The 26571-nt window shown below is 40.1% G+C and overlaps 3 protein-coding genes across 3 annotated transcripts; 1 reads left to right on the top strand and 2 right to left on the bottom strand.

Annotated features, from left to right (window-relative positions):
- Positions 1–4234: 4234 nt before the first annotated feature.
- reep5 (receptor accessory protein 5) lies at positions 4235–12237 on the bottom strand. Its single transcript, XM_032570496.1, has 5 exons — positions 12048–12237; positions 11745–11838; positions 5558–5696; positions 5296–5464; positions 4235–4498 (listed from the first exon to the last, which is right to left on the bottom strand). The coding sequence occupies exons 1-5, from the start codon at positions 12163–12165 to the stop codon at positions 4449–4451; spliced, it is 570 nt and encodes a 189-aa protein (XP_032426387.1). The 5' UTR covers positions 12166–12237; the 3' UTR covers positions 4235–4448.
- Positions 12238–14557: 2320 nt separating this feature from the next.
- Positions 14558–15775, bottom strand: LOC116724756 (uncharacterized). Its single transcript, XM_032570484.1, has 2 exons — positions 15618–15775; positions 14558–15555 (listed from the first exon to the last, which is right to left on the bottom strand). Exon 2 carries the CDS (start codon positions 15547–15549, stop codon positions 14584–14586), a length of 966 nt encoding a protein of 321 aa, XP_032426375.1. The 5' UTR covers positions 15550–15555; positions 15618–15775; the 3' UTR covers positions 14558–14583.
- A 720-nt stretch (positions 15776–16495) lies between these two features.
- pdzph1 (PDZ and pleckstrin homology domains 1) lies at positions 16496–26461 on the top strand. The gene is made up of 13 exons (XM_032570435.1): positions 16496–16653; positions 17129–17215; positions 18917–20830; positions 20920–21075; positions 22392–22553; positions 22689–22790; positions 23118–23228; positions 23693–23871; positions 23964–24121; positions 24283–24325; positions 24458–24644; positions 25588–25723; positions 26160–26461. Exons 2-13 carry the CDS (start codon positions 17155–17157, stop codon positions 26257–26259), a joined length of 3309 nt encoding a protein of 1102 aa, XP_032426326.1. The 5' UTR covers positions 16496–16653; positions 17129–17154; the 3' UTR covers positions 26260–26461.
- The last annotated feature ends 110 nt before the right edge of the window (positions 26462–26571 follow it).

Genomic DNA, 26571 nt, shown 5'->3' with positions numbered 1-26571 from the left:
GAGCTAGAAGAAGTGGCTGGGGAGAGGGAAGTCTGGGCCTCCCTTCTGAAGCTGCTACCCCCGCGACCCGACCTCGGATAAGCGGAAGAAGATGGATGGATGGATGGATGGATGGATGGATGTTATGTTTCCTTCATTTCCTAATATACCTTTAAGATTCCATTCATGCCCCATATTTCTAACTATTCTCTTTAATTCTTCCCTTTCGAGTTCATTTGACTTACAGTTCATCAATATGTGTTCTATATTTTCTTTCTCTCCACATCTCTCACATTTATCATTATTTTTCCTCCCTATTTTATAAAGCATGTCATTTAAGTAGGTATGACCTACTCTTAATCTACTAATTATTATTTCTTCTCTTCTGTTTCGTTCATTAATGCTTCGAATTCAAACTGACTTTTGTACTTCATATAATCTTCTTCCTTTCTTATCTTCATTCCACATTTTTTGCCATTTCTTGATTTCTTTACTTTTAATTAGGATACACCTGTTTCGCTTCTCCCATTAAACACAAAGCAAGTCTCGCAATCAGTAGCAGTCACATGGAAATTCTATCTTACAAAAACTCCCCGTCCAACTTGAAGAAACACATCGAGGTAACTTCTTATGAAATGGTTATAATCCTCCTGTTTCAGTAACTATAGCTTGGTCACTAGGCACTACTGTATTGTGAAATCTTGACCATAAATGAACTTTGTTTGGCATTGTTTCAGTTCCACACGTGGTGTATTTAGCTTAGGCCTAATGTTGACTGTAGCAGGTTACCTAGACTCCTCTGTTCAAGGGGGGACAGAAGCCATAGCGATAGCAATTTAGACTAAATTTAACGAATATAGGAAAGGCATGCAAGTTCAAAACCAGGTTTACAGATGCCAATAAGCTGCATTTCCCTCCCAATTCTTTTTTTCTTTTGCATAATGACCAGTTGTGTGCACCACCTACTGACTGTAGCATTGACTGATTCACTGATTTGTGAAGTAGAGTAATCGTAACAGCTCTTTTTCTTCATGTTGGCCGCATTTTCTGTACTATTTATTTTTCTCATTTTCAGCACTGACCTTACTTGAAGGGAAAACTTAAGGCTTACAAAAACTTTGTATTTTCTGTCCTGGAGGGTATACTAAGAAGCTGGTTCAGTTGTAAAGCAGGTTAAGTTAACCTTGTGCTATAGGTAAAGCACCTAATTTTCTTAACTAAATGATGCCTGCAGGTATATCTATTAGCAGGTTTAATTTTGCCTGTACTTGGTTGTGTACATTATTTTAAGTGTATTTGACAAGTTTACCAAAATATAAAAAATGTCATTCAAACTGCATTTGCTTTGTTTTACTTTTTACTTGTACTTTTCATTACATTACTTGAGTACATCCATTTTTACAGTAATTTCCATACTTAAGTACAAGAAGTTTCAAATACTTTAAGACTTTAACTCAAGTAACATTTCAGTCAGTGACTTCGACTTTTACCAAAGTCATATTTTGGAGAGGTACTTGTACTTTTACTTGACTCTGAGATTTCAGTACTTTATACAACACTGCCTCCACCCACTCCCTCAGGTCTTCCTCCTCCACCCATGTCACTGTATCTTCCTCACACCTCAGCACTATAGGAAGCAGAACTTTCAGCTGGTCCGATCTCCAATTGTATTTTCTGTAACATTGACTCCCTCTCCTTCTTTAAATCCAGACTCAAACTCACCTGTTTTGTACCAGGGCCAGCCAGCACACCAAGGTGATGCAACTGGAGCCTAAAACATTTAATTAGTGCAAAATTAGCACCGAAAACTATACATGTTCTTATGATTATCTTTGGGTATGACATATAGTTTTTGTCTTTTAAAACCACTTTTGTTCTTTTTTTTGTTTGTTTATTTTATTTTGTTTTGGAGTTTTTTGTTTGTCTTTTTGCAGAATTTGTGAACTGGGTGCAAATTATGTTGTATATGTAGCAGTTTGCAAATGTGCAAAACCACTTTTCAGCTTTGGATTTGCAGCATTCACTTTCATTAATAAAAAAAAAGTATAACTACTGTATTTGTTTAATAAAAATAATAAACCTTGTCTGTTGTTGGGGAATAGACCTATTACTTTTTGGTTTCTCAAAACTAAAATACAGTTGTTTGGTTTTTTTTCTTCCAGTTTCTTAAAAAGATATTTCATTTTGACTCCCAAATTCTTTTAAGCTAAAGATTTTGGCTCATGTAATGAAAATTTTGTACAACATTGCTATTTATAATTGTCTGTTTTTTTCTATTGTTTATGTGTTGGCTTTTATTGTAAATAATAATAATAACAACAATAATAATGACTATTATAATGAAAATTATCTTTTAGTTGGATGTTTAGCTAAGAGTTAGTAAGGTTTTGAGGTTTGTTGTTTGGAATAATTTGATTTATTCCTTACATTTTGTCATTTTCTTCTGAGAAACATGCAGTTGAAGTAAACTTTCCAAACAGAAACTAACGGTAAACAGAGGTTTTATCCAGCTCCATGCCTGCATGCTGCTCCACCAGTCTGCCTTTGATATGGTGGCTTAATGCTGCTTGCTTTTCTTATCCCATCATTCTGGGTCATGAGACAGGATCACTTCCCTCAGGGGGAAAAACAAATGCTGCTCCTCCATGAGGGAGAGCGATCACATGGTTTTGTTCACAGCAGTGAGAGTCCATTAGCTCAGTGAGACGGCACACAACCGGGATAAAAGTAGTGAAGAGGAGGTTTCTTCCTACAGGAGACCAAATCACGTTTATACTAGAATGGCTACATTCTTAACTGCTAACAATATCGACATGCTATCCTGAAGTAAAACCCTTGAGATCTCATGTTGGTAAAAGCAACAGTCCAACTTCAACTAGCACCAACTGGCCAGACCTCTGTTGAATGAGGTCGGTCACAAGGGGTTGTTATTTACGCAAGCACTTATTCTGTGTTTCATTATTATTTGTTATTGTTTTATAGAAATCAATTTTTATTTTAACATTAAGAGGTTTTTTTGTGAACTTTGGTTTGTTATCAAAAAAGCCCAATCTTGTTGATCAATTATAAAAGCAACAGTAGGATCAAACAACAAAGGAGGGTGAGTACTGTTTACATTAATAATGTTCATCGTACATTCACCTGAACCCAGATAGAAAACACCATTACAAGGCTTATGTACAAACATTAAGTCTCATTTCATCACAGTCTGTAGGTGTAGAGGAGTTACACTGTCACCACTTTGCAATAAAATATGAGCAACATTTTATCACGTTAAAGGGGCAGCATTATGTGTTTCTACTGCACATATGGCCGTTTTATAGCACAATCAAGTAACCATGTTAACTTCAGATGATGCACAGTTCTATCAGATGCTAATTGCTGCTGGCTAGTCTGAAGGAGCTGAGTGTGTGAGCACTGCTCTGTGAAGAGGAAGCTTGGAAACTTGAAAACTACAGCTCTGAGGAGGAGCTACATCCACCTACGTGTTTTACACAGTTGAATGGTTGCCATGGAGATTTTTTTTTTTCAAACTTTCATGAAAGAATCAAGGCAACACTCCAGGTGTGTTTGTGAAGAAGGAATGGCATTATAACATGATGTAAAGCTACAAAAGAGCTGATTCTGCATAACACCGTCTCTTTAAAACATCTCAACCTCAGCGCTTGGACAGCTCCAGTCCTGTGGTGTAGATATGTGGTGGTTATAAGGTGGAAAGTGAAACTTTCAGCTGCTTCCATTCACTACTGCTAAACGCTGCACAATTCATCAGTAAACGTCCTCATTTTTGTGAGAAGAGTAAATGCTGATCACCAGCAACAAAACTACAACATCTTGTTGTAAATTTGCCAGAATTTTAGTTGTATTTAATTTGGCAACATCACTTTTCAGCAACGTCAGCCTGCCTAAAGCTTGCTATAGTATGCCCTTTAAAATCCTATAATGTACCAAGCAGACAGTGGTGGGGATTCAGAGTGGAGCAGATGTTAGCACTGTTCCCCTCCAGCCTGTGTGTTCTCCTAGTACATGAATGTGTTCTCTCTGGGTATTTTTACTTCCTCCCATAATCAAAAGCTTGACCTTTCTAAAATTGCTCATTAGGTGTGTGTTGCTCTGTGACAGACTGGTGGTCTGTCCAGTGTGTACCTGAATCTCGCCCAGTAACCACTGCAGACAAACACCTGCCTGCTTATTGTTCATCTGTTGCTGCTTTACACAACAAATCAGCCAAAAAGCTGAAGAATGAGAAAACAACTTCAATGTGTCTCTTTTATTTGGGTCATGAAGCACACGCCGATGAATACATATACAGGTTAATAGATATGTGAAACAACTTTAATAAATGCAAGACTGATTTAAATGAGACACATCCAGCATGTAGCTCAAGCCAACAGTTGTGATGACCTAAAAACATTTAGCTTCTGTACCACAGTCGGGTCCGGAGCCGGCGGTGTGCGAAGGCATCAGTCTTAGAAGTTTTTCTTCTCTTCGAAGATGATGTTCGCTGTGACTTTCTTAGCTGGGGAGGAATTGGAAATATAATGATTTAAACAACACAGTTCTTATCAAGGGAGTTCATATTGATAATGATTTTTAGCTCAATTCAATAATAGAGCAACAACTTGAAGTAGGTTTTATTATTATTTTTTTTACATATGTGTTCAAACCTTCACCATGCTGTGACAGAACAAGACAATCTGTAAAAATGCTAGCACATGGCTAAATTATGAATACATTTCATGTAACTGTTTACATCTGTTGCAGTTTTTTAATGACTTATCACGTGAATACGCTTGTTCACGTGTGATTTTAATGTTATTTCTTGTTTAATTGAAACACTCACATTGAAAAATTAGGTTTTGTTTTCACATTAGCAGATTGACAAAGATTTCCATACATTTGTAATGGAAACGCAGCTATAGAATCCCAGTCAAATACATTGTGTGGTTGTAACATCACAAAATGTAGAACAGTCCAATGGGTATTAAGACACCAGCAGAGAACTGTATCGATATTTTAGAAAATGAAGTGAAAGTACTGCTGGTTCTCATGACCATCAAGCAACCAAACACTCAGTGACATTAGCACCAGGTACATGAAACCCTGTGTTTATCAGATCTTACTATGGCCAGACAGCTATAGTACAGGATTTAAGTGTTTGATTATGTGATAGAGAAGATGGTGTTTTTATACTGCAGTTATGATGCAAAAAAACTAATACTTGAGGAATGATAAAAAAAAACCCCAGAAGAAACGAGTAAAAAGCCAATTGAGTTATCTAGGGTTTAATAAGCAGCAACAGTATTCCGTACTTACCCTCGTCTTTGAATTTGTCAGCTGCCTCTGACGCCTTGTCCTTGATGTTTTTCACTGCGTCGTCAATCTTGCCCTCATTCTTGAGGAAGAACGGTCGAATGACCCGTTGGTAGATCAGGATTGAGCCGTTAGAAGGAGTGGGAGCCATGCACCACACCAAGAAGACACACTGCGAACAGAGACAGAGGTTGCCTTATCAACCAGTAGACGGGACGTATTGATGGTAACTAAAAAGACAAAAGAATGGGAGGCATTCAATGACCTTTCCAATATAGTAGAAAGGGAACCAGGAGAGGAAGATATCAGCAAAGAACTCTGCCACACTGAATAATCCGTAGACCACCCAGTAGGTCAGCCACTTAGTGTCATCGTCTTTCGTCGCACTTTCAATCGCCTTGATCCTGCCAAGAGACGTCAACAAGCAATTCCTGAGATCAAAATGTTCTCTCATCTGTTTGATTCTCCTTATTTAAATTGTATTTTAGATCAATAAACAGATTTGCATAAAATTAAAATTTCAAGCACTGAATGGATTTGAAAGCCTGCATTATTAAAACAGTTTCAACTATGCAGGCATAATAAAGACCAGCGGTGTCCAAAGAAGACAGCCACATTTTTTTTTCAAGGTGCATTTTGATTATTATTACTTTGATTCTTTTCATCCGCAACATTTTAAAAGAAACAATGAAACAAGGTAGAACAGAATAAATTATTTTTTTTTACAAAATCCTTTAAAAACCCTTGGTGAAATTTAGTACCCAACATTTCCCACCCCAGCTCTGGTAAAGCCACGCCTTTTTGGTTCCGTAATCTCGACATCGCCCTCTGAAAGAACACAGGCTCAGTGGTCTGATGGACCGGCTCACATCATGTGAAGAGAGGTTCATGGTTTTATGTTTACTGCAGAACTATGATCTGAAAGAGCCTTTGGTGTATATTCTACTAACTGATAGTCATTTGTCAAAAAGCTTATGTGCATAATTATGTTGAATAATCAAGTATTCCTGGTATTATATTTGTCAGAGCTCCTTTTGAAATGTTCATTAGCTACAGCCTGTTGCCTGACCAACAACTTGTGACTACATTCTTCTAGTTGTTTCTCTCCACCACAGTGACATTTGTGGTCAGTTAACCTCCATTACATATCAAAACATATTACTCTGTTTTCTTACCAATTCTTTACCCAGGAGCATCAGGTTTCTTGAATCACTTACAAGAAACCTGTGTCTCTTGTTTAGCACAGTGTCTGCAATTGCTATATGTGCATATACAAATATGAATATAAATGCAATAGGTGCAGTGGCTTGAGAAATAATTCAGATCTACTGAACTTTTATACATTTTTCAATGTGCAACCTCAAACTTTAATATATTTTCTTAGGATTTTATGTGATAGACCAAGAGAAAATGGTGCATAATTGTACATAAAAGCAGTTAGAAAGTGATTAGTATTTTTCTTTTAATAAATATAAATTTGGAAAATATGGAATAAATTTATACAAAACATCAGTTGAGTCAACTCTTAATGGGGAAAATTCTTGTGGGAATTACAGCTACACATCTTTCAGAGCATTTCTTTATCAGTTTTGGACATTCAGGATTTTGTTTTACCCCAATTCTTCTTTGCGAAATGGCTCAAGCTGCATCAATTTGGATAGAGAACATCTGTGATGATCATTTTCCAAATTTCATCTTAAACTGTCATGTGGACTCTGGTCCGCACTTTAACTGGGCCACACATTGGACTCCTTCCTCCTGCTTGCAGTGTCTCCTGCATGGCTCGTTGTAAACCTCAAAGAGCAATACTTATGGATTTAATCTAGACACTCTTCCATAACAACCAGATTAACAAATAGCTGTGGATCTTTGCATCTCCTCCATGGCTACGTTAGTATACTGCCTGGCCAAAAAAAAGTCACCACCTGGATTTAACTAAGCAAATAGGTACAAGCCTCCTATTGGATAAGTACTGCATAGGCGATTATCTTTCAGCTGGCAACAAGTTATTTAACCCCAGCTGATGCAATGAGTAACTCCTCATTTCTTAAACAACCATGGCAAAAGACACATCCTGTGGTCGTGGAAAAGATATTAGTCTGTTTAAGAAGGGTCAAATCATTGGCATGCATCAAGCAGAGAAAACATCTAAGGAGATTGAAGAAACTACTAGAATTGGGTTAAGAACTGTCCAACGCATCATTAAAAACTGGAAGGATGGTGGGGAACCATCGTCTTCCAGGAAGAAATGTGGTCGGAAAACAATCCTGAATGATCGTGATCGGCGATTACTTAAACGTTTGGTCAAATCAGATCGAAGAAAAACAACAGCAGAACTCAGGAGTATGTTTAATTGTGAACGCAAAAGCATTTCCACACACACAATGCGAAGGGAACTCAAGGGGTTGGGATTGAACAGCTGTGTAGCCGTAAGAAAACCTCTAATCAGTAAGGCTAACCAGAAAAAAGGCTTCAGTTTGCTAGGGAGCATAAAGATTGGACTCTGGAGGAATGGAAGAGCGTCATGTGGTCTGATGAGTCTAGATTTACCCTGTTCCAGAGTGATGGGCGCATCAGGGTAAGAAGAGAGGCAGGTGAAGTGATGCACCCATCATGCCTAGTGCCTACTGTACAAGCCTGTGGGGGCAGTGCTATGATCTGGGGTTGCTGCAGTTGGTCAGGTCTAGGTTCAGCAACATTGTGTGCCCAAAGAATGAGGTCAGCTGACTACCTGAATATACTGAATGACCAGGTTATTCCATCAATGGATTTTGTCTTCCCAAATGGAACGGGCATATTCCAAGATGACAATGCCAGGATTCATGGGGCTCACATTGTGAAAGTGGTTCAGGGAGCATGAGACATCTTTTTCACACATGGATTGGCCACCACAGAGTCCAGACCTTAACCCCATTGAGAATCTTTGGGATGTGCTGGAGAAGGCTTTGCGCAGTGGTCAGACTCTCCCATCATCAATACAAGATCTTGGTGAAAGATTAATGCAACACTGGATGGAAATAAATCTTGTGACACTGCAGAAGCTTATTGAAACAATGCCACAGCGAATGCAGGCTGTAATCAAAGCTAAAGGCGGTCCAACAAAATATTAGAGAGTGTGACCATTTTTTGGTGGCGACTTTTTTTTTGGCCAGGCAGTGTATGTCACTATACTGAATGAATGCTCTCCTTGCCTGCTCTCTGTTTACATGTTTGCATAACAGAAAGTTGACAGCATCAATAAGGCCTTTTTATTTTCCCAGTGAATTGTGTGGTGTTGTTTCCTTTTCTTACCTCGTAAAGCAAAAAGAGGTTGATGAGGCTCACTAATCTGGCAAACAATGTAGTTGGAGTGAAGCAAGTCCAACTCCATCATATAAACTCCAAGCATGTCAGACCTGGACCAAACTGATTCTCAAACATCCTGAACATACACTCTACAGAGAGTTTGACCTTGTTCCATCTGGCCGCCGCTTTAGGACGCCTAGGATCAGAACCTGGCTCAGTGGGGTTTCTTTCATTCCTGGAGCCATTATGAGCTAATTCTCCCTGGTTTAGACTGCAATACCCAGACCACTTATTAGGCTTCTGAATTACATTTTTTATATTCATGTTATCTTGAGAGCTCAATGTACTTTTATGCACAACGGCATGAGGTAATTCTCCTAATATGTGTAGTTGTGAGGTACTAACAGAATGAATGCGGTGTCTTTAGTGGATGTTTTTTTTCTATCTTTTGTATTTCTTATGCTTGATGCAAACCAATTACCCCATGGGATATGAATAAAACCTGAACAGAACTGAAGTGACAAAAATAGGATGAGGATGCCAGGCGTGATTTGGTTCTAGTTTACCATGAACTGAGGAACTCGTATGACCGGTAGGGCCCGCGCCCTTCCTCAAAAAACAACATTGCCACATTGAACCTGAATGTCTCAGAAACAAGTCCTGACACATCCATATTCACCTGATATTTCAGGCAAAGATCACTGGAAATGTGTTTGGCTTAAGCTGAAGATAAATCTTTGTAATATTTCCACATCACAGAACTGAGACTACATTTAATAGATTTCATGAGCATAAATATATAAGAAGAATTTATTAGAATCTTTTTGACTAGATGAAGCAATTATTATATATAAAAAAAGCTCAGATAATAATTGGGAACAACTTTTAATATTAATAATAACACCTCTCAGTCAGGTGCACCTCAACTGCAGCCTTTTGATAGTTGTTCTGTTCATAACAGAGTTGAGGTCAATCTAGTACAGGGGTCAGTGACCTTAACCTTCAGAGTCACATAAAGATACGTTACAAAGTCGGCCTTCTATCACCTGAAGCCTTCTATCATCATCATCATTTCCAGGATGAAGGACTCTCAGCAAGATCTAGAGAAACTCATCCATGTGTTTATCTTTAGTCACATTGATTACTGCAACAGTGTCTTCTAACAAATCAATCCTCCAGCTGCACCTGATCCAAAACGCTGCTGCTGGAGTTCTGACTAAAGCCAGGAAGATAGAGAACATCAGCCAGTTACAGTCCTTCCACTGAGAGAATATACTTTAAAAATACTGTTAGTTTATAAATCACTGAATGGTTTAAAGGTCTGCTGTTGTTGTATCAACCTTCCAGACCTCTCAGCTGAAACACTGTTCATGTAAATCAGGGCTAAAATCCCACCTGTTTAGAGTTGCCTTTGATCAGTAGTAAGTGAAACACTGATCAAGATATTTGACATGTATTTGCTTGATGACTTTGATGATGGCATTTGACAAAATGTAATTGCTTGTTTCATAATTGATGTCTGTATGATTTTGTTATGATGCACAACACTTTGAAATGTTCTATACAAAAACATTTGACCTTCACAATCTTGCATATTCCTTCAGTCCAGCGAATAAAAATCTGTTTAAAGCCACAAAAGCTACACAGCCTTTCAAAACAAAAGATTTAAGTTAAGTTTTGCAATATCAACCAAAAGGAAACTTGTTTAGATATTTTGTTCCTTATGTGTTTTCAAGACTATACTTGGGTACAATGCTTTTTTTTCAGACTTTTTTTTTGTTGTTGTTCTTACACTGTTTCAAAATAAAAGACACTTTGTTTGGAATATTTTAAAACAGGGGTCTCCAAAGTGTGACCCGGGGACCATTTGCGACGCTAAAAGGAATTATGTGTGAGCTTTGACCGCAACACAAAAATGACACAAACTTGATTTTTCTGCTCAAGGTTGGAGACTGATGCAGTTGTCATGGAGATTAAAGGATTTCTCAAACATGCATGAAAGAATCAAGGCAACACACCAGGTATGGTTTTGATGAGAGAAAAACATCATCACATGAAGTATATCTAAAAAAGTCAATTTTACATAATACTGCCCCTTTAATTCAGCCTCATATTATAGGGGACCACAAACATTTGGTGACTTTTACACAAAAGGCCGACTCTGTTGAACCCGTTTAGTAAACCCAGCTAGATAAAACACAGGTTTCTGCAGAACGAGCGACCCATATCCTGTTTTCATTGCTGAGAATACAGAAAAAGAATCTACAGAAAAACCATCAACATTTAGAATATATATTACACTATCATATATTGTATGTTTCACATGTACATCTGTTTCACAGCTCTCTTTTCTATAGAAATTTGACCTCTGTGTTTGCATATTTTGTGTTTATAGTTGTATAGAAAAAAATAAAATACTGTGAAAAATTCAAAGTTTGGAAATCACTACTTTTCATGTTTAGGAGACTTTGCAACATGAGATTGCACACCCCATACTTTCCTGAAAAGTATGGCGGCTTTTAGAAAACTTGCATACATACATTGAAGTTTGAACATTTTGTCAGGTGAAACATTGGAGATGCTAAGAAATTTAACTTTTTGCACAAATTTCCCTCCATCTCTGCTCCTCTTATAACAGCCTATTGTGTATCACACTATTGTGACGTAGTGTGATATATTGTTATATTTGTGATAAAATCAGGCCAATAAATCGGCCTGATTTTAAGTAGAAAAAAAAGAGTAAATTTTCACCAATAAACTCACAACTTTTTAGAATAATCTCTGATAGTTTCTAGAAAAAAAGGACGTTTCTGAGCTTGAAAGGTCAAAAATATGCTTGAAAAACAACAACAAAAACAAGATTAATATCAGAAATGCTCTAGATATCCATCTACGGTCATGTAGATAATTTCCCAGATTTTTTGGCGGAAATCTGCTGCGTCATTTTCTATCCACTATGGCCAGAATAAGCCGTCGTACATACTGTACGTCGTTTTGTTTTTGTGGAGTCACGCTCAGAATAACGGGCTCAGAGAGGAGCCAAAAGTCTAGAAACGCGCTGGAAATATGATGACGTATGGTGGCACTATTTATTCAGGGTTTACAGGGTGTGTTTATACTGGGAGGGGCTGCTGGCCAGAACGGTAGTTAGATAATCAAATTCTTACGATATATAGGCTGGATACAGAAAGCCGATGAGGTTACACAGCAGGGAGGCTCCGTAACCAATGACGAGGTAAACTGCGACCACCGCTGCGACTCCTATCGGGGAGGAAGAGGAGAAAGAAGACATCACACCACAAACACTCTTCCTCACAAAATTAACATTATTGGACAGAGGTATCGCGACTGTAACGACTCTATTGTGCTAAATACACGAGAAGACAATGAAATATGTAACAAAACCACGATGACGTCCCGTTTCCATTCTGTCTTTTTCCTCCACGCTTGCACCTCTTAAAATCACTCACCGACAGCGATATACGTCCGGTTTACTCCAGTTCTGGCTTCGACTTTCGCTAGAGCATCTGTCATGAGGTTCTTCTCATGAAGGAACTTGTCAAATCTCTCCTTGAGACCCTGCGCCATGGCTGCGCTTCCTCCTTCAGCGATGCGGGTGAATTAGGAAATGATGGCTGATGGTGGCGCCACACCCCTGTAACCCAACACAGCGAGAGCCGCAGCGACGGGGACGGGCCTGTGCGTTTCATCACACACCTGCCTCCGGCCTGGCCCTTCAAAATAAAAGTTTTCCCTTACAAAGTTTTCACTTTTCACTTAGTCCAGCCAGCTCACAAGCACCTCTTGTGTTTGTAGAAGCCGTTTATCTTTTTTTGTTTATCGCCACAAGGGGGCGTATTTCATTTTGTGTTCTGAGTCTGTCTGAAGGGGGACGGGGTTATTTAAGGTCAAGTGTTGCTAATGGGAAGGGCCAAACGGTCTTCCATTGTGCTTGGTTTGGGTTTGTGGCTGATTTATGTGGCTCTAAATGGAAATGGCAAGACAATGGACATACAGAAAATAAATTACTTTATGATTATAAGTCAAATTGAAGATACATATATATATATATATATATATATATATATATATATATATATATATATATATATATATATATATATATATATATATATAAAAAAAAAAAAAATTCCCTTCTCACCCACCGCGGGTGGTTCTTATCCTCTGAGCTCGGGTCCTCTACCAGAGGCCTGGGAGCTTGAGGGTTCTGCGCAGTATCTTGGCTGTGCCAAGGATTGCACATTTCTGGACTGAGATGTCTGATGTTGTTCCTGGGATCTGTTGTAGCCATTGGTCCAGTTTGGGGGTGACTGCCCCGAGGGCCCCGATGACCACAGGCACCACTGTGGTCTTCACCTTCCAGGCCCTCTCCAGTTCCTCCCTGAGGCCCTGGTATTTCTCTAGTTTCTCGTGCTCCTTTTTCCTGATGTTGTAGTCGCTTGGTATTGCTACATCTATCACAACGGCTTTCCTCTGTTGTTTATCCACTACGACAATGTCTGGTTGGTTCGCCATTACCATTTTGTCTGTCTGGATCTGGAAGTCCCACAGGATCTTAGCTCTGGCGTTCTCCGCCACCTTTGGGGGTGTTTCCCACTTTGATCTCGGGGTTTCCAGTCCATATTCTGCACAGATGTTTCTGTACACTATGCCTGTAACTTGGTTATGTCGTTCCATGTACGCTTTCCCTGCCAGTATCTAGCACCCTGCTGTTATGTGCTGGACTGTCTCAGGGGCCTCCTTGCACAACCTACACCTTGGGTCTTGTCTGGTGTGGTATATCTGGGCCTCTATTGCTCTGGTGTTTAGGGCCTGTTCCTGGGCGGCCAGGATGAGGGCCTCTGTGCTGTCCTTGAGTCCAGCTTTTTCCAGCCATTGGTAGGATTTACTGATATCAGCCACAAGGGTTATTTGCTGGTGGTACATCCCATGTAGGGGCTTGTCCTGCCATGATGGTATCTCTGGCACCTCAACCTCCGTTCCCTGTTGTCTGAGATATTCACTGAGCACATTGTCTGTTGGGGCTTTGTCCCTGATGTATTTATGGATCTTAGTTGTTTCGTCCTGGACTGTGGTTCTCACACTCACTAGTCCTCTGCCTCCTTCCTTGCGGCTCGTGTACAGTCTCAGGGTGCTGGATTTGGGATGGAATCCTCCATGCATTGTTAGTAGTTTTCTAGTCTTAATATCAGTGGCTTTTATCTCCTCCTTTGGCCAGCTAATTATTCCAGCAGGGTATCTGATTACTGGCAGGGCATAGCTGTTTATTGCGCGGATTTTGTTCTTGCCATTGAGCTGGCTTCTCAGGACTTGCCTTATTCGTTGGAGGTATTTAGCTGTGGCTCCTTTCCTTGTGACCTCATTGAGGTTGCCATTTGCTTGTGGTATACCTAGGTACTTGTAACTGTCCTCTATGTCTGCTATTGTTCCTTCTGGGAGTGAGACCCCTTCTGTGCGGATGACCTTCCCCCTCTTTGTGATCAGCCGACCACACTTCTCTAGTCCGAATGACATCCCAATGTCCGTGCTGTAGATCCTGGTGGTGTGGATCAGTGAGTCGATGTCTCGCTCACTCTTGGCATACAGCTTGATGTCATCCATGTAGAGAAGGTGGCTGATGTTGGCCCCATTTTTGAGTCGGTATCCGTAGCCAGTCTTGTTGATAATTTGGCTGAGGGGGTTCAGGCCTATGCAGAACAGTAGCGGGGACAGAGCATCTCCTTGGTATATGCCACATTTGATGGACACTTGTGCAAGTGGTTTGCAGTTGGCTTCAAGGGTGGTTTTCCACAGCTTCATCGAGTTTGCAATGAAGGCTCTCAGAGTCCTGTTGATGTTATACATCTCTAAGCATTCAATGATCCAAGTATGCGGCATTGAGTCATAGGCTTTCTTGTAATCAATCCAAGCCATGCACAGGTTGGTGTGTCGGGTTTTGCAGTCTCGGGCAACTGTGCGGTCTACGAGGAGTTGGTGTTTGGCTCCTCAGCTATTTACACCGATACCTTTCTGTGCCGTGCTCATGTATTTATCCATGTGTTTGCTTATCTTGGCCGCTATGATGCCTGACATGAGCTTCCATGTTGTGGAGAGGCAGGTTATTGGTCGGTAGTTGGGTGGGACTGGACCCTTTGATGGATCCTTCTGGATTAGGATTGTCAGCCCTTCAGTTAACCATTCAGGGTGAGTCCCACTTTGTAGCAGCTGGTTCATTTGGTCTGCCAGTCGCTCATGGAGGGCAGTGAGTTTCTTTAGCCAGTAGGCATGGATCATGTCAGGCCCTGGTGCTGTCCAGTTTTTCATACCTGAGACTCTTTCTTGGACATCTGTCACAGTGATGGTTACCAAGGCTTGCTCAGGGAGGAGGTTATTATGGTCCTCTCGTAGAGAGATCAACCACTGTGCATTGCTGTTGTGGGACGCCTCCCTTTCCCATATGCCTTTCCAGTATTGTTCAGTCTCCAGCCTTGGTGGGTCTACTCTGTTGTTATTACCCTGCCATTGAGAGTACACCTTAGCTGGTTGAGTGGAGAAGAGCCGGTTAATCCTTCTGGATTCATTCTCCCTTGTGTATCTCTTTAGGCGGCTGGCCAAGGCTTGGAGCCTCTGTTTGGCAGTTTCGAGTGCTTCAGGTATGGGCATCTGCCTGTACTTTCTGGGTACTGGTCTTTTCATTGTACCCTTGTGGAGCTCTGACAGTTGGCTCACTTCCCTCCTTGATACCTTGATTTTAGCCTCTAACCGTCTTTTCCATGGTGGGTATTGGGTCTCATGGCTGCTCTTATAGCCAAGTGTCTCAAGGATCACTGATGCTGAGTTGTAGATCAGCTCATTGGTTTCTGTTATGGTGTTGGTAGGGATTGTTCTCAATGCTGCATTCACATTCTCAATGATCTCTGATGGTACTTCACTCAGCCGTTGTAATTGGCGCCGAGGAGGTCTGGTTGTCATTCGGGTCATGATTTTCTCTCTCAGGTCAGCAGCCGTCTCGTTCAGCTCTGATTCGCTCAATGGGGCCGTGTATCCCCTGACTGGGTGGGGACTTGTAGTTAAGTCCCCACAGTTCTGACATCCAGGTTCCTCCTTTTTGCCGTAGCATTTGTGTTGTATCTCGTCAATCTCAAGTTGTGATAGCAGTTGCCGTTTGCGGATGTTGGAACACTGAGCTACTAGTTGTTTAGTTGTTTTATATATATATATATATATATATATATATATATATATATATATATATATATATATATATATATATATATATATATATATATATATATATATTGAGGACATGCACTGAGGACCAGAATATTCTAGTGTGACATGAGGCCATCTGTCCAACAGCTGAAGCTGGGCCAAAATGGGTCAGGCAACTGGACGATGTTCCCAAACACACAAGCTATATGTACTGTAACGGAATGACTGATGAAGAACAAAGTTGAGGTGCCCAGTCAAAGTACAGACCCTAACCCAACTGAATGTGAGGTTGGACCTTCAGTGAGTTGTTCAGAAACATCTGGAAACTCGAATCAACTGGATGTTGTTAATCAAATGGGTTTTAGAGGAGATTGGAACACATAATTTGGAGATAATGTTCCCGTTTTTGCTTTATTGCTATTTTACAAAAAACACTAACAGTATTGAAAATGTTCTTTGGTTTTGTACATTCAAGTTTAAATTTATATAACCTGACAGATGGTGACCAGACCGTTGTTGATTTGTCCTGAAACATAAAACCCAACAACTAACAAAGACTCTACCTCCATTCTCCCATCATGAACAGGAGTTAAAGTAAATACACATGAGAGGAGGAGAGAGAGCATTAAGTGCACGTCCTCAGTGGCCGGTAGCCAGTGGAAATGGCTGAATAAACAAGGTCCACAGCAGCATCACGCACACGACTGATGAGATTAAACGTAGTAAGCTGCTTTATGTTGAGAATAGCAACAATAAGAAGTGGAGCAGTCTGAGAGCTGCAGACAGAGAGGCTGCTGCCGCGCTGTCTGGAACCGTCTCTTACCTTCTCATTTAATTCACTCCCGCAGGACTTCACAGCAACATGTAAGTCTGTCTTTTCTTTATGTCGTACATTTAAAAGTGCTGTCATTAGAAACACTGTGTCCTATCTGCTATCGGTTCCCCAGCATTAGACTCACTTTGTTTTAACTTCTGTTGAAGAAAATTTGCATTTGCCTATACATTTTTGGCATTTTACTAGTAGTGTTATAATCATTTGACAGAACATTATTTATCTCCATACACGTTCAAGGTCCTTCAGATATAACTATTATTGAATTGTAATGACTCAACCTTTAATCGAAAGACATTTGAAATCTGGATATGTCTTTATACTGTGTGAGGAATACAAGGATAGTACTTGTAGCGCATCCAAGAACCTTTGTAACATGCCTAAACTGTATTTCTATCGTTTTTATTTTTGTGCCAAATCACAACAAAATACCTGTGTTTGGATTTTAGATACTTGCAGCCTAGGGAAAATGCAAAAGCTTGATGCTGTCTGTGATTCATCTTCCAGCTGACGTGTTGCTGTTGGATTTAAGAATGAGCAAAAGGGGGAGGAGACGGAGCAGCAGGAGGAGGAAGAGCTCCAGCAGCAGCAAACGTGAGTGGGAGCCACTCCATCAGATTAATCATGTGCTTAACTCGCTCACGTTTTCTGTGCACCTGCAAGCTTTGAATTGAGCAGAAAAGTCTCATACTTGGACTTCCTCCATCTTGGAAAGGAGTAACATGAGCTCTTATTGGCTCTCAATACATCCTGCTGAGCAGGAGGTTCAGAGTTTTGCTGTAAATTGCCTGTAGTTCCAAATATGTGAAGACCATGAACCAGATGTTATAGACAGATTTTCTGACATTGTAGAAATACAAAAGTTCTTCTGTGTTAAATGAATGTCAACTGAACAAATTCTAAACAAAAAAATTCTCAGTTCAACTTCATAGTAACATATTGAGACACTGATCAAATTTGGACATTTTTAACTCCCAAATTCCCAGTTATAAAACCCATAAAATTGACATAAATGGAAGTTTTAATCTATTAACCTCATAATGTTGATACATAGCCAACAACTCTCTAGTAGAAATGATTCAATGTGATCACAAATCTGTTTTCTCTTTACATTTTTTAAGTTTCATGATTTTTAGAATACGACAATAAGTACATTTACACTTAAAAGTCATGAACTCACAGTGGAAAAGTATTCACACCCCTTAAACTTTTCTAACATGTCTTTATGTTACAACCCCAAACTTGTGGTTCTAATCAATGTATTTGAAGATACATTGTATTTAAATACAATGTATCAATGTATTATCTTACAATTTTTCATCATTGACCAACACAGTGGTTATTCAGCTAATATTGTATCAGTGAGAGCTCTATAAAAGGTTTTCAGTAGCTTACTTTGGGCGATCCCTTCACACATCAACTGGAACCTCTGGAGATGATGATTCCAAGAAGAATGTTAAATAAAATCAAGAAAATTATGAACAGCCCTGAGCATCGTCTTCATGATACTGCCATAGAAAACCACTGTCTTCAGTCAGAAGACAGGGTTCAAATTCGTTGTAATACAGACCGCTACATGAGATCCTTTATGCCCACATCATCATCTGCAACAATTATTTGAGCATTTTTAAAAAAATTAATATCAGTTACTAATTTCCCTTTGGGATTAATAAAGTAATTTAGAATTTTTGAACTGAAATCAATTTTCCTACAGATTATCTGTATTTCCTGCAGGTAGTCAGTCCCATTCTTCTGGAGAAGCTGTTCATGCTATCTAGTCTGAGTGTTTAAAGCTGCAGTATGTAACTCTTATAAAGAGTATGTTTTGTTTTTTTACATATAAACAGTCAATGTGTCGTGACAGTATGTTATGAGACAGATCTGTGAGCAGATGGACCTCCTCCTCCTCCACTTCCTCCTATTCAGCTGCTATTGCTGCCTGAAGAAATGCACCGCTCCCAACTAAAAATAACCAATTGGAGCCAGGAGGAGGGGCTTAGCACTGTTAATCATGCTCATATACTCGCTACTAAGCTAATAGCAGAAAAATGACTTGCTGGTACAGGAAAACCGTTTATCCACCTCCATTTAGCCTTATAATTTACTACAGGATCTGCTAGCTGCAGCGTACTAGACAGCAAGTGGGGGAGATGAAGGTGGTAAGAGCAGTGCTTCATGTTGTGATTCACAGCCTTAAGATCCGCCTCCTGGCTCTGATTGGTTGTTTCTAGCCAGCACTGGGAGAAAGCAGAAGAATTTATAAAATTAGCAAACATATCTTTTCTTTTATTTCAGAAAGTTCCTCCGCCTTTCTCTTTCAAAACCAGAGCCGCAGTACAACTGTCAGCGATAAGAAGGACCTAGCTGGAAAGCATGAAGAAAACTCTCTTCAAAAAGAAAATGTTCTGATCGGATTTGAAGATCACCAACATGATCACATTCCACCCAGCCAAAAAAGATGTAAACAAGACTTTAACATGGCAGCATTTCAGGAACAAAGGAGTGTGTACACAAAAACAACGGAGCTTGAAGAGCAAGGAGTGAAGATAGTAACATCAGTGTCCAAAAATGACATGGAAAAGTCCCAAACTGTGAAAATCCAACAGTCACATGAGTCTTTAAATGACGATCCAACCAACTCATCTACACCCGTAACAAACATCTTCAATGTCAGCTGCACTGGGTCACATGTGAAAGTGGAAATCCAAGAAGTTCGACAGGGGAATCCTTATGGCATTAAGACCACTTGTGTTTTTATGAATGAAAACAAGGCTTCTGAGGTCATTATTAACCAGGAATATGAGGGGATGCAAATCCCTGACCATCAGCCTTTGGAGCAGCTCCCAAAACACGTGACCAGTCACAACCAGGATATAAATTATAGGTTTACGTTTGGCAGCATAAATGAACAAACAAAGGAACAAAGTGAGTCAAGATCAGTCTGCTCATCAAACGTACGTGGAGATCCGAGTTACTGTCGTTGTTGCAGTGATTACATCCAACAAAACCTGGCTAAACATTTATTGGGTCCACCATCACTGCTAGATGATAATATTCAGGGGAAGGAGCCAGATGCCTTGAACAGGGATCGTTTCTTCCACATCTCAACACCACGGGTCTTTGATGACATTAAATGCAGCAGCACTTTAGAAGACCTGACAAATGACCTAGCTTCCTTTAGGATAGGAGCATCAGCAGAATTAGCATCCCCATTTTCTTCACTGGAGAAGGAAAGAGAAGATATGACCCGTTCCTTTGACCAGCTGTCAGAATCAGATAACTACGAGCCGATGTCCATTCGGCCCTCTGTGTCTACCAACAGGTCCAGCTTTGTCAAAGATTTCATCTACTGCCAGAAGAGAAAGTCCTGGATCAGAAACAACAGCATTGCCACCTTGGAGCGCAAGGAGTGTCTGTTAATGAAGAAAAGACGGCAGACGTTCCCTGGGACGTCGCTTGATCAAGAACTGATTCATGAGGATGTTCTGCTCCCGTACCAAGAATCAGTCTCTTCGTTCGTCATGTGCTCTCTTCCTTTCCAAACTGAGAGGCTGGAAAAAATCAAACGGTTGGATGACATATTTTCTACATACGTGAGAAAAAAATTTGTTTCTTCACAAAGCAGAGAGAGTTCTAAAACTTGCTCAGACAGTTCAGAAACTACCGGAGAACTTACAGGCATGGAGCCTGACAGAGAAATGAGCCCAAAACTTTATGTGGAAGAGATTATTCAAGGAGGCCTTGCTATACAAGTCATCCCTCCATCCTGCAGTGGTTCAGAGGAACAAATCCTACAGACGATTCCCAAGGTATTTGCCAAGGACAAAGATGACAGAAGTTCCACGCAAAGCAATTCTGATTCCACTTTACCAGAATGTTCAGTCATGACGGCACATGTTGATGCTGTTCAGCACAACAACCTGTCCAGGTCAACATCTGAGGAGACAGACATGGATTCCCTAAAAAAACACAATGTTGCCATGGAAATCGAGTCCAACCCGACTGAAAAGTCAGTTAGTAGCCTTCCACTTCTTCTTGTTACTGATGAGCTGAACGATAAGGAGGTGGCTAAAAAAAGGCATTCAGAAGACACCAACAAAGCAGCAGACGGTTTATTATGTGTTGTAAAACCATCTACAGGCGTAGTGCTCCATGCAAAGGAGCTGCCTGTTAAAGTCGGCAAGGCAGAGAAACCCACTGTGTACAGATGTAAGTTGCAGTTTCATCTCTTTTTATCAGTCGACTAAAACTGTCCAGAATAAAACTGATCTGGCGTGACCCGTTATGACTATTTCCAGCTAACTCCGAGGCTAGAGAGCATCTGAAGCCTGGATCTCACAAAGACAGAGACTGCACAGACCACTGGGCCAGGAAGAGAAAACTCTTCAAGGAGAGCAAGCAGTGGAGCTCTGCTGGTGGAAGTTCAATTACCAGCGACATCACAGAGGAATCAGGTAACCAATAGTTACAATTGGATTAAACTCAGTCTCAAAGACTGAAGTCGCACATTTCTAATAGAAAATGGCAACATGCTCCTTTCATAGTGGGCGTTTGTCTTTGAATCACATGGAGGAATTCAAGAATTTTGTTCCCAAGTGACAGTAGTATGAGACAGGAGATGGACAGATAGTTTGAGACCCCGTCTGCAGTTATTTGGTCTGTCATGGTCAAGAAAGAGTTGAGCTAAAAAGTCAAAAGTCTGTACTTACTTCACAAGAATGGAGACATTTGTTCTCTCTTCTATAAGTGCGAGCTGGTTTGGGATTTCATGCAACATGTTCTTCACATATCTTCCAAGCAAAATGTTTTTCTTGTGGTCTGACTACACAAATGCTGCAATAGAAGGGACTTACAGGGTCTTCCCGAAACTTCTGCAGGTTTTGTGAAATAACTTCACTAGCTTCTTCGGTCTTGGCCCGAAGGAATTTTGTTTATGCTCTTTCAACCTTAGTAAAAACACACATAACTATGTACTTGGGTAGTATTTAACGTCTTCAAACAATTGATTTTTTATTGTCACCCGTGGTAAAAAGAAATGGATCATGACGAAAAGAACAAGATCTAGGATGTAGGCGGTTAGAAACTGGGAGATGGCCTCCATCATCCAGGAAGAGCCTGGAGTAAAGCAGCTTCTCCTCCACTTTGAAAGTTGACCATTTATCTGGTTCTTACATCTAATCAGGATCTTCCTAAGGTCCTCATTCCTGAGGTTTTTATGTACATGTTCCCAAGGAAGGTGACCTTTGGGCAGAAAGTGCTGAAGGTAACCATATTTCCCATCTGACCTGGGATCATGTTGGGATTGTGGGGAGAAGGATGTCTTGGTCTTGGTCTCAGAACAGTTACACCTGCAACCTGTTCTTAGACCAGTGGAGGACAGTGGACTGGACTGATCACTATCACAGAATTTAGATTAAGTGCAACTGAAAAAATCGTACTGAACTGGGCTTTGACAGATTGCTACTTCATCACAGGGTTAAAAGAGACTCACTGGAACAATTATTCACATTTCAACTGAGCTCAAGCCCATCGTGCTGCATCCACCTAGTTCTGGTACCAAAATATGGGCTCCATTATAGCACCGCAACAGGATATTATTTTAATGAAATTAACAACACACACATCTTGACTGAACCTGAAAGGTTGTCTCTCTGTATTGTGCTTAGTGGTAAGGTGGCCAATCCACTGTTACTACAACTCAACAGGCCCACATTGTCTGTTTTAGTTCTTTACCGCATTTAGTGCTGACATTTCATACATCTTTTTCTAGTATCAGAGGATACGCTTTCTACAAATGTGACAGTTCAAGACAATGAAGACAGGGGGTTTTACGCAGAGACATTCCACTCTTCAGCGTGGATTTACCAAGGAGACGACATAAACTCAGGTGCCATCGGTCCCAATCTCACAGTCAGAACGCGTGCTGTCTCAAGTAAGCTGATGTTGAAACTCTATAAGAAAACTTATTTATTCTGGAGTTTTTACAATGGTCTTTGTTGAAACAAAATGCTTTGAGTATCATGAATGCAGGACGGGTTTGAATGTTTTGTCTAAATTCTCTCCCCAGTTCGAGAGAGGACTGTTCGAATCAGCAAAGGGGCAGGAGAATATCCCTGGGGCTTTCGAATACAGTTTTCCAAACCCATTGTTGTAACTGAAGTTGACACAAGTAAGTGATGAGTAATTCTAAGTGATTAATTTTTTTTGAGTTAGCAGAACAACTCATAGAGAAGTGATTAGTCAAATGTAAACTGAATCTTTTCCAGATTTTGGGTACGCTAATGCTGAGTGTATTTCTTCTGCAGAAAAATGAACAAACATGTAGTTTTGTGTTTTGAGATAATTAAACCAAGTCAATGTTATTACAATGGCTCATTCATTTTCTAAACTAAAACTTACCAATTGACAGAATATAATTTTCTTGTCCACAGGATATTGTGTGGCTCTGTTTATTATGTTTTTTGTAGGATCATACATGTGATCTGTTTGCTTTCAGATGGAGCAGCAGAGGAAGCGGGGCTAATAGTGGGCGACTACGTCCTTGCTGTTAATGGGATTGACGTTACCAGCATTCCTCATTCGGAGGCAGCTAATTTAGCCAGACAAGGTAAGAAGTTCTGTCAGGTTAAACACCAGAAACAACTCTAATCATTTGAGACATTCTGAAAAGATTCTGCTCCTTTGAGTTTGATGATGCTTTATGTGTAACAAAGTGAAGGTGTAATAAGCTTGTGCTTCTACTTACACTTTTTTCAGACTACACTTGGTGTTCTTGCCATTGACAGGAAATTAAATATTGTTTAACTGTTTCTGTCTTTCTTTTTCTGATGTTTTATTTTTATTCAGCAGTATGTGCTTTTTTCTTTTTTTTTTACTTGTGTATAAACAGGTCAAAAATGACCGAAAAATAAATATTTATCTAAATATCTATCTATGTATTAAGGGGAGTGAATCTTCATCAGTGCAGACAAAGCGTCTGCACAGCAAAGCATGATCTTAGTTAAGCTATTATTTTGTCACAGCTGTTAAGCTGAAACTTGACACTGATCAAAGTTGTAATATTTATTGTAGGTCCAGATATTCTAACATTGACCATTGGATCAGACATTGCTCGGGGTCCTAACACACCCAGACCTCCATGCCGTGGTTACCTCCATAAGCGAACCCAGTCTGGTCTAATCAAAGGCTGGAGGAAGAGGTGGTTTGTTCTCACACACGACTGCTGTCTGTACTACTTCAAAAACAAACGAGTGAGTAAAGGCAGAGGAATGCTCGCTCTGAAGATAAACGTCTATAGAAAAATAAAATGCTTCTGATGAACATGACTCCATTTGTAATCCAGGATGAAGGCAAGCGGCAGCCGTTATCCTCAGTGAAGCTGGAAGGCGCTGAGGTGGGGCCGGATGATTCCCTGGGAAAGCCGTTTGTTTTCAAGTGTCGCCCTCAGTTTGGCAGTCGGGTGTACTCTCTCTGCGCCACTTCCAATCAGGAAATGAAAAGGTAACGTAGGACCAAATAAATCAAATAGGTTTATAAAGTTTGTTGTTCAGACTCTAATTTAAAGCAGCATGAATTTAAGTCTGATAACGTGTTTCAGTTTCATTCATATTTCATCAATATGTTACTGAATAATGTTTTGATCTTGACTCCTTTGTGACTAGATGGTGTGAAGCTATGGAAAGAGCTGTTCATCCCATTACACAGGTACACCAAAGTCTGTCAAAAAAAACCACCTTGTTTTTATTATTAAAGCTTTTGAATCGCAAATTTCTCTGACTTTTATACTTATCACAATATCATGTTTTACATAAACTCTGAGATCATTTTCTGTTTCAGAGCCATGTGTGGGTTGACGTCACAAGACACAACTCCAACGTGCCGCCGCTGGCTGTGAAAAACCCGGACTGTCTGGGACTGCTCAACAAACTGGACAGGAGTAAAGACACGTGGGTCCAGCACTACTGCATTCTGAAAGACGCCTGTCTCTACTTGTACAGCGGCATCCGCTCCACCCACTCACATGGTAGGAATCTGTGCCAGGTGTAGCTGTTGAAGCCTTGTCAGCAGATGTAGTGTTGGTGTTAAATGCTGTCATATATTTAATTGTTTTATTATACGTACTTATTATACATTATAATTTGCTTCCTATATCTTTAAGTAGAATGAATGTATTAATGTGCATTACACCAAGTTTCAGAGACTGGGGCTGTCATGAATTAGCATCAGTCAGTCTCTCCAGGATGTTGCAATGTTTTTTCTTTTCTTTTTGTGATTATTGCAGCTCAAAATGAGTTATTTTGACTGATCGCCTTTTTCAAAGAGGTTTCAGTCAAAGTTGCAATTTTTTTTGTATGCTCTAATACAAATCAAATCAGGAGGGGTCAAAGTGCAAAATAAGAATTTCATATTGGTCATTCAAGTTAATATGAACTGTAGACACAGTAGAAGCAAATCCTACAGAACATCTCAGAATGGCTTTTGCCAAAAAAAAAAAAAAAAAAAGGTACTTTTCAGTGTTACTCATGATTCCATCATGCAGGTTTGTAAAACAGGAAGTTCAATTAGAAGGGGGTTAAAAGGATTGGTCAAAATTCATCTGAGTTGCAGTGATTGGTCAGAAAAGAAGGAAAACGTATCACAGATAAGGTTATTTCAGAGATATGAGATAATCTGACCCAGGTGACCAGATGTGGAAAGTGACTGCTGAAAGTTGCCTGTCCATGCAAACTTTGTGAATGGTCAGTCAATCTGTGTTATTAGGTGCAATCACAACATCACAACTTCCTGGAGGAACTGGTCAGTGTGTGACTGACTGAGCCATCTGACTAGCCAAGAAAATCCAAACATCTGATAAAGACATAAGCAGTCGGTTGTTAGTCCTTGTTTCCTCAGAGAGATTACATTTTTAATTTCTGAAATGATTTACTAATATATTTATCAGAACACCATGTTGTCTCTGCTTTCAGGTGGGATTTACCTTCAGGGCTACGTGGTGCGGGAGCAGGCCAATGGATCCAAAAAGTCCACAATTGAACTGAAACCTCTGTCTGATGAGTTCAAGACGTTTTACTTCTGTGCCGACAATTCAGCTGAAAATAAACGGTAAGGAGTTGGCTCTTTGATGCTCTGTACAGGCTTCAACAGCAGGACGCATGTCTGACAGTCAGAATAACTCAGTCTGTGATAAACCAGTAGAGCTGCTGTTTGGACCAGATCTCTTCTGCAGAACAGACTGAATATTAAATTAAATGATTAAATTAGGTATGAATTATATTAAATTATGAAATACTGCCCTGTTTTTTGTTTCATTCTCCTTTAATTGCCCTGAGGGCAACAATTTATTCACATATATGTACATTTATTATTATTGATACTTTAATTAAAAATGAGTTGTACCAGTTTATGTCGGGGGCGGGGGGCCCTGATGACATGTTCACATACACCTCAGAAAGTATGCAGTTGCGCCCCTGCTGATCAGCTTCAATGTCTGACATGCAACCTCAGTGATTTTATGACGGTTTTGTTTGTGCTCTACCAGATGGATTTTAGCCATCAAAGCCTCCATAAAGAAGTGGCGGCCATTTCAGCAGGTCCTTCAGGACTACATGAGCCTCCCACCAGAAGAAACCAGAATGTGAGGAGCAGCTGGACTCTGTAAATGTTAGCAGCCTGAGGGCCGAGACGAGCTTCCGATATGATGACGGCTTCACCCCTCCCACTGTGCTGCTGTTATGAAAATAATATTGCTCGTAAATGTTCAGGCCATTAAAAATTGTCTTCAATCCAACAGGCTGTCAGATGAGATTTAAGAAATGTAAATAAAAGCTGATCAACTCCGTCTTTTGTTTTCCTTTAATTTCTCATGGAGTGTTTGGCTAAAACTTTCTTTGATGGGTGTGCATGAGACTGACATGACACTGTCATAAACATGAAGTAGTTATGACTGTTAT

Source organism: Xiphophorus hellerii, chromosome 8 (genome assembly GCF_003331165.1).
Source record: "Xiphophorus hellerii strain 12219 chromosome 8, Xiphophorus_hellerii-4.1, whole genome shotgun sequence".
Lineage (NCBI taxonomy): Eukaryota > Metazoa > Chordata > Actinopteri > Cyprinodontiformes > Poeciliidae > Xiphophorus > Xiphophorus hellerii.
The sequence above is the reverse complement of the archived record's forward strand: the minus strand, read 5'-3'. Positions and strand labels throughout refer to the sequence as shown.